The sequence below is a fragment of the Pyrgilauda ruficollis genome, unplaced genomic scaffold (genome assembly GCF_017590135.1).
Source record: "Pyrgilauda ruficollis isolate IOZ18807 unplaced genomic scaffold, ASM1759013v1 scaffold1044, whole genome shotgun sequence".
Classification (NCBI taxonomy): domain Eukaryota; kingdom Metazoa; phylum Chordata; class Aves; order Passeriformes; family Passeridae; genus Pyrgilauda; species Pyrgilauda ruficollis.
The window spans coordinates 141-8,674 of NW_024508590.1; the positions used below are offsets into that span (position 1 = coordinate 141).

An 8,534-nucleotide genomic window follows, 5' to 3' on the forward strand; every position below is an offset into this window, starting at 1 on the left:
CTGGGATAATGAAGATTTTGTTTGGACTTGGCCACCTCCAAGCCCAAAATTCCCAGATTTTTTTCCCTTTTCCCTAAATTTCCTGGAATTTTTAACCCCCTCTTTCCGCCATCCACCAGAATTTGTCCCAAAAATCCAGGAAAACCCCCAAAATTCCCAATTTTTTTCCCAGGAATCACATGACCTTGGACGGATTTGGGAATTCCAGGGATATTTCCAAGCCCAAAATTCCCAGATTTTTTTCCCTTTTCCCTAAATTTCCTGGAATTTTTAACCCCCTCTTTCCGCCATCCACCAGAATTTGTCCCAAAAATCCAGGAAAACCCCCAAAATTCCCATTTTTTTCTGGGATAACCACCATGGCCCACCTGGCTTGCTCCCGGGCTTGCTCCAAGCTCGGAATTCCGGTTTTTCCCAGGAATTTCCCCGGGAGGCGCCGGGGGCGCTGCTGGAGCTGCTGCGGGCGCTGCTGCGGCGCCGCCCCCACGGCCTGCAGGAGATCTTTGCCGTGAGTGCCCCGAATCCGGGAACGCCGGGAACTCCGGGAACTCCGGGAACTCCGGGAATTCCGGGAACTCCGGGAGCGGTTTCGGGAATTTCAGCGATTTCGGGAGTCGGTCGGGGAATTATGTTGGGAATTCTGGGGGTTATTTTGGGATTTTTTTGGGAATTTCTGGGGTTATTTGGGGTGGAACAGGAATTGTTTTAGGAATTTTGGGAATTATTTTGGGAATTTTGGGAATTTTTTTGGGAATTTCTGGGGTTATTTGGGGTGGAACAGGAATTGTTTTAGGAATTTTGGGAATTATTTTGGGAATTTTGGGAATTTTTTTGGGAATTTCTGGGGTTATTTGGGGTGTAACAGGAATTATTTTGGGAATTCTGGGAATTTTTTGGGAATTCTGGGAGCGATTTCGGGAATCGTTCGGGGAATTATGTTGGGATTTTTGGGGATTATTTTGGGAATTCCGGGGATTTTTGGAATTTCTGGGAGCGATTTCGGGAATTAGGTCGGGATTTTTTGGGGATTATTTTGGGAATTCTGGGGATTTTTGGGAATTTCTGGGAGTTATTTCAGGAATCGTTCGGGGAATTCTGTTGGGGTTTTTTTTAGGGATTTTGGGAAACGTTTTGGGAATTGGTTCAGGGTTTTTCAGAAATTATTTTGGGAATTTCTGGGGTTATTTGGGGTGTAACAGGAATTTTTTTGGGAATTCTGGGAATTTTTGGGGAATTCGGGGAGCAATTTCAGGAGTAATTCGGGGAATTAGGTCGGGATTTTTGGGGAATATTTTGGGAATTCTGGGAATTTTTCTGGGAATTTCTAGGAATTTTTTGGGGTGTAACAGGAATTGTTTTAGGAATTTTGGCGATTATTTTGGGAATTCTGGGAATTTTTTGGAAATTTCTGGGAATTTTCTGGGGTGTAACAGGAATTATTTTGGGAATTCTGGCAGCGATTTCGGGAATCGTTTGGGGAATTATGTTGGGAATTCTGGGGGTTATTTTGGGAATTCTGGGGATTCTGGGAGTGATTTCGGGAGTCGTTCGGGGAATTATGATGGGATTTTTGGGGATTATTTTGGGAATTGGTTCAGGATTTTTTGGGAATTATTTTGGGAATTCTGAGAATTTTTTGGGAATTATTTTGGGAATTCCGGGAATTTTTGGGGAATTTCTGGGAGCGATTTCGGGAATTAGGTCGGGATTTTTTGGGAATTATTTTGGGAATTCTGGGAATTATTTTGGGAATTTCTGGGAATTTTTTGGGGTGTAACGGGAATTATTTTGGGAATTCTGGGAATTTTTTGGGAATTTCTGGCAGCGATTTCGGGAATTTCAGTGATTTCGGGAGTCGTTCGGGGAATTAGGTCGGAATTTTTTGGGGATTATTTTGGGATTTTTTTGGGAATTTTTGGGAATTTCTGGGGTTATTTGGGTTGTAATGGGAATTATTTTGCGAATTTTGGGGATTATTTTGGGAATTCTGGGAATTCTGGCAGTGATTTCGGGAATCGTTCGGGGAATTATGTTGGGAATTCTGGGGGTTATTTTGGGAATTCCGGGAATTTTTTGGGAATTATTTTGGGAATTCCGGGAATTTTTTGAATTTCTGGGAGTGATTTCGGGAATTAGGTCGGGATTTTTTGGGGATTATTTTGGGAATTCTGGGGATTTTTTGGGGTGTAACAGGAATTCTTTTGGGAATTCTGGGAATTATTTTGGGAATTATTTTGGGAATTCTGGGAATTATTTTAGGAATTTCAGTGATTTCAGGAATTATTTTGGGAATTCGGGGAATTCTGTTGGGGTTTTTTAGGGATTTTGGGAAACATTTTGGGAATTGGTTCAGGATTTTTCGGGAATTCTGTTGGGATTTCTGGGGAATTTCTGGGATTATTTGGGATGTAATGGGAATTAATTTGGGAATTCTGGCAGCGATTTCGGGAATTTCAGGGATTTCAGGAGTCGTTCAGGAATTATGATGGGATTTTTGGGGATTATTTTGGGAATTCTGGGATTTTTTGGGAATTTCTGGGATTTCGGGAAATTATGATGGGATTTTTGGGGATTATTTTGGGAATTTTTTGGGAATTTCTGGGATTATTTGGGTTGTAACGGGAATTATTTTGGGAATTATTTTGGGAATTAGGTCGGAATTTTTGGGGGATTATTTTGGGAATTCTGGGGATTTTTGGGGAATTTCTGGGGTTATTTGGGGTGTAACGGGAATTCTTTTGGGAATTTTGGGAATTTTTTTGGAATTTCTGGGGTTTTTTGTGGTGTAACAGGAATTGTTTTAGGAATTTTGGCGATTATTTTGGGAATTCTGGGAAGCGCGGGGAGGTTCCAGGATCCTTTGGGATCTTGGGGAAATTCTGAGGAATGGGGAATTGGGAATTCCGGGAATGGGGAAATTCCTGGGGATGGGAATGGGGATGGAAAATTGGGAATGGAAATTCTGGGAATAATGGGAAGGGGAAATTGGGAATGGGAATTCCAGGAATGGGAAATGAGGATTGGGAATTCTGGGAATTCCGGGAATGGGAGAATTCCAAGAAATGGGAAATTGGAGGTGGGAACTCTGGGAATTCTGGGAATGGGGAAATTCCAAGGAATGGGAATAATGGGAATGAGGGAATTCCAAGGAATGGGAATTTTGGGAATTTGGGAATTCTGAAAGTTGTAGGAATGGGAAAGGAAAATTGGGAATGGAAATTCTGGGAATAATGGGAAGGGGAAATTTGGAATGGGAATTCTGGGAATGGGAATTCTGGGAATGGGAATTTTGGGAATACTGGGAATGGGGAGAATGGAAATTCCAGGAATGGGAATTCTGGGGTTGGGAATCCTGGGATTTTTGGGAATTGGGGATTGGGAATTCTCAAAATTCTGGGAATGAGAAACTGGGGATAGGAATTCTGGGAATTCTGGGAATTCTAGGAATTCTGGGAATGGGGAAATTCCAAGGAGTGGGAGTTTGGGAATGGGAATTCTGAGAATTCTGGGAATGTGAGGGGAATAATGGGAATTCCAAGGAATGGGAATTTTGGGAATTTGGGAATTCTGGGAGTTCTAGGAATGGGAAAGGAAAATTGGGAATGGAAATTCTGGGAATAATGGGAAGGGGGAATTGCAGGAATGGGAATTCTGGGAATGGGAATTTTGGGAATTCTGGGAATGAGGGAATTCCGAGGAATGGGAATTTGGGAATTCTGGGAATGAGGGTGGAAAACTGGGAATGGGAATTCTGAGAATTTTGGTAATTTGGGAATTCTGGGAATGGGAAAGGAAAATCGGGAATGGAAATTCGGGGAAGAATGGGAAGGGGAAGTTGGGAATGGAAATTCCCGGAATGGGAATCCTGGGATTTTTGGGAATTCCAGGAATGGGAAATGGGGATTGGGAATTCTCGAAATTCTGGGGATAGGAATTCTGGGAATTCTGGGAATGGGGAGGGGAATAATGGGAATTCTGGGAATAATGGGAATGAGGGAATTCCAAGGAATGGGAATTTTGAGAATTCTGGGAATTTGGGAATTCTGGGAGTTCTAGGAATGGGAAAGGAAAATTGGGAATGGAAATTCTGGGAATATTGGGAAGGGGAAATTTGGAATGGGAATTCTGGGAATGGGAATTCTGGGAATGGGAATTTTGGGAATACTGGGAATGGGGATGGGAATTCTGGGAATGGGAATGAGGGAATTCCGAGGAATGGGATTGGGAATGGGAATTTGGGAATTCTGGGAATGAGGGTGGAAAACTGGGAATGGGAATTCTGAGAATTTTGGGAATTTGGGAATTCTGGGAATGGGAATGGGGGTGGAAAATTGGGAATGGGAATTCTGGGAATTCAGAGAATAATGGGAAGAATGGGAATGGGATTGGGAATTCTGGGAATTCCGGCAATGGGAATTCTGGGAATGGGGATGGGGAGGGAAAGTTTGGAATGGGAATTTTGGGAATGGGGGTGGGAAATGGGGAAGTTCCAAGGAGCTCCCTGGGGAACCTCCTCTCCACAAGGATTTCCCCACCAGAATTCCAGGATTTTCCCTGTAGAATCCCAGGTTTATCCCTCCAGAATTCCAGAGTTTTCCCATCCAAATTCCAGGGTTTTCCCTGTGGAATTCCAAGATTTTCTCCTTGGAATTCCAGAGTTTTCCTGCCCGAATCCCCGGATTTTTTTCTGTAGAATTCCAAGATTTTCCCACCAGAATTCCAGGACTTGCCCTGTAGATTTTCAGGATTTTCCCACCACAATTCCAAGATTTTCCCACTAGAACTTGAGGATTTTCCCTGTAGAATTCCAGGGTTTTCCCTCCAGAATTCCAGAGTTTTCCTGTCAGAATTCCAAGATTTCCCCTGTAGAATTCCAGGGTTTTCCTGCCAGATTTCTGAGATTTTCCCTGTAGAATTCCAGCATTTTCTCACCAGAATCCCAGGATTTTCCAGCTGGAATTCCAGGATTTTCCTGGGATTTTCCCTGTGGAATTCCAAGATTTTCCCCCTGCAATCCCAGAATGTTCCCCTTGGAATTTTCCCCTGGAATCCCAGGATTTTTCCTCTGGAATCCCTGGATTTTCCCTGCAGAATCCCAGGATTGTCCCCCTGCAATTTTCCCTCTGGAATCCTAGGATGTTCCCTGCAGAATCCTGAGATTTTCCCTGTGGAATTCCAGGATTTTCCCCCTGGAATTTTCCCCTGCAATCCCAGGATGTTCCCCCTGGGATCCCAGGATGTTCCCCCCGGAATCCCGGGATGTTCCACCTGGAATTTCCCCCTGGAATCCTGGGATGTTCCCCCGGGAATTTCCCCTGGAATTTCCCCCTGGAATTCCCCCGGATCCCAGTATTTTCCCCCTGGAATTTCCCCCTGGAATCCTGGGATGTTCCCCCTGGAATTTCCCCCTGGAATCTTGGGAATTTCCCCCTGGAATTCCCCCGGGATCCCGGGATGTTCCCCCTGGAATTTTCCCCTGGAATTTCCCCCTGCAATCCCAGGATGTTCCCCCTGGAATTCCCCGGTATCCCAGGATGTTCCCCCGGGAGTTTTCCTCGGGAATTTCCCCCGGGAGTTTCCCCCTGGAATTCCCCGGCATCCCAGGATGTTCCCCCGGAATTTTCCTCGGGAATTTCCCCCGGGAGTTTCCCCCTGGAATTCCCCGGTATCCCAGGATGTTCCCCCTGGAATCCTGGGATGTTCCCCCTGGAATTCCCCGGTATCCCAGGATGTTCCCCCGGAATTTCCCCCTGGAATTTCCCCCCCGGAATTCCCCGGTATCCCAGGATGTTCCCCGGGTATCCCAGGATGTTCCCCCGGGAATTTCCCCCCGGAATCCCGGGAATTTCCCCCTGGAATTCCCCGGTATCCCAGGATGTTCCCCCGGGCCCAGCACTTAGGGCCCTGGATCCGGTCCCCGCGGGGCGCGGAGCGGGAGCGCGCCCTGGGCCTGAGCCGCGCGCTGCTGGGATCCTTCCTCGGCGAGCTGCGCCTCAGCGTGAGTGCCCGCCCTAATTAGCCTAATTAGCCCTCGTCAGCTTCATTACAGTGATCCCCTTCGATAACGAACCTGAGCCCGGTGCCCGGATCCCAGTCCCGGGTTCCACTCCCGGTTTTCATTCCCAATTTCCATCCCCAAACTCCATCCCCAGTTTTCATTCCCCGTTTTTTTTCCCCCAAATTCCTTTTCCAGTTTTCATTTCCAAATTCCATTCCCAATTTCCATTCCCTGATTCCATCCCCCAAACTCCATTCCTGGTTTTCATTCCCAGATTGGATCCCCAAATTTCCTTCCCAGATTCCATTCCAGGTTTTCATTCCCAATTTCCATCCCCAAACTCCATTCCCAGTTTTCATTCCCCGTTTTTATTTCCTAAAATTCCCTTTCCAGTTTTCATTTCCAAATTCCATTCCCAATTTCCATCCCCTAAATTCCATCCTTGCCCAGATTGGATCCTCAAATTTCTTTCCCAGATTCCATCCCCAATTCCATTCCCAAATTCCATCCCCAAATTCCATTCCCAATTCCATTCCCCAATTCCATTCCCAGATTCCATTCCCATTTTCCCCCTGCAGTCTGTGACTCCTTTCCCAGTTTTTATTCCCCATTTCCATCCCCATTTCCATTCCCAATTCCATTCCCAATTCCATTCCCAGATTCCCTTCCCACATTCCATTCCCATTTTCATTCCCATTTTTGCCCTGCAGTCCCTGACCCCGTTCCCAGTTTTTATTCCCAAATTTGATTTCGACTTCCAGATTCTATTCCAAATTCCCTTCCCAGATTCCATTCCCTGATTCCATCCCCAATTCCATCTTCCATTCCATTCCCAGATTCCATTCCCGGATTTCATTCCTATTTTCCCCTTGCAGTCTCTGACTCTGTTCCCAGTTTCCATTCCCATTCCCATTCCCATTCCCATTCCCATTTCCATTTCCATTCCCCAATTCCATTCCCAATTCCATTCCCAGATTCCATTCCCAGATTCCCTTCCCAGATTCCATTCCCATTTCCATTCCCCAATTCCATTCCCAATTCCCTTCCCAAATTCCATTTCCAGATTCCATTCCCATTTTCATTTTTGTTTTCCCCCCGCAGTCCCTGACTCCGTTCCCCGTTTTTATTCCCAAATTCTATTTCCATTCCCAAATCCCATTCCCAATTCCCTTCCCAGATTCCATTCCCAATCCCATTCCCATTTTTCCCCCCGCAGTCCCTGACCCCATTCCCAGATTCCATTCCCCATTTCCATCCCCAAATTCCATCCCCATTCCCATTCCCCATTTCCTTTCCCAATTCCATTCCCAATTCCATTCCCAATTCCATTCCCAAATTCCCTTCCCACATTCCATTCCCATTTTCATTCCCATTTTTGCCCCGCAGTCCCTGACCCCGTTCCCAGTTTTTATTCCCCAATTCCATCCCAAAATCCCATCCCCAATTCCCTTCCCAGATCCCATCCCCAATCCCATTCCCATTTCCCATTCCCATTTTCCCCCGCAGTCCCTGACCCCGTTCCCAGTTTTTATTCCCCAATTCCATCCCAAAATCCCATCCCCAATTCCCTTCCCAGATCCCATCCCCAATCCCATTCCCATTTCCCATTCCCATTTCCCCCCGCAGTCCCTGACTCCGTTCCCAGTTTTTATTCCCCATTTCCATTCCCAATCCCATTCCCAATCCCATTCCCAATCCCATCCCCATTTTCCCCCCGCAGTCCCTGACCCCGTTCCACGCCCTGGGCTCCCTCCTGGCCCTGCTGGCCCCGCGCTGCTCCGACCCCGTTCCCCGTTTTTATTCCCAAATTCCATTTCCATTCCCAAATCCCATCCCAAATTCCCTTCCCATTTCCCATTCCCATTTTCATTCCCGTTTCCCCCCGCAGTCCCTGACCCCATTCCCAGATTCCATTCCTCATTTCCATCCCCAAATTCCATCCCCATTTCCATTCCCAATTCCCTTCCCAGATTCCATCCCCAATTTCCTTCCCAGATTCCATTCCCGGATTTCATTCCCATTTTCCCCCCCAGTCCCTGACTCCGTTCCCAGTTTCCATTCCCCAATTCCATCCCCAAATTCCATCCCCAGATTCCATTCCCAGATTCCATCCCCATTTCTATTCCCATTCCCATTCCCAGATTCCATCCCCATTCCCATCCCCATTTCCATCCCCATTTCCATTCCCCAAATCCCATCCCCAATTCCATTCCCAGATTCCATTCCCATTTCCATTCCCAAATCCCATTCCCCATTTCCATTCCCAATCCCATTCCCAATCCCATTCCCATTTTCCCCCCGCAGTCCCTGACCCCGTTCCACGCCCTGGGCTCCCTGCTGGCGCTGCTGGCCCCGCGCTGCTCCGACCCCGTTCCCCAAATCCGCCGCCACGCCCTGGATTGCGTCCGGGCCCTGCTGCGCATCCAGCTCTGCTACCAAGGTGAGAAACATTCCCAAAAAAAATTCCCGCTTTCCCACGGCTCCTCAGCGCCGGTTTTTGGGGGTTTTGGGAGTGGTTTTCCCAAGGTTTTTTGGG

The 8,534-nt window shown here is 46.9% G+C and overlaps 1 protein-coding gene across 1 annotated transcript; it reads left to right on the forward strand.

The window, feature by feature from the left end:
* Positions 1 to 418: 418 nt before the first annotated feature.
* LOC121354836 (maestro heat-like repeat-containing protein family member 1) lies at positions 419 to 8,438 on the forward strand (the record flags this gene model as incomplete). Its single annotated transcript, XM_041469811.1, has 5 exons — positions 419 to 508; positions 5,894 to 5,998; positions 7,719 to 7,791; positions 8,032 to 8,042; positions 8,303 to 8,438. Coding segments are annotated over 5 exons (415 nt in total), but the record flags the coding sequence as incomplete, so codon positions are not given.
* Positions 8,439 to 8,534: the final 96 nt, after the last annotated feature.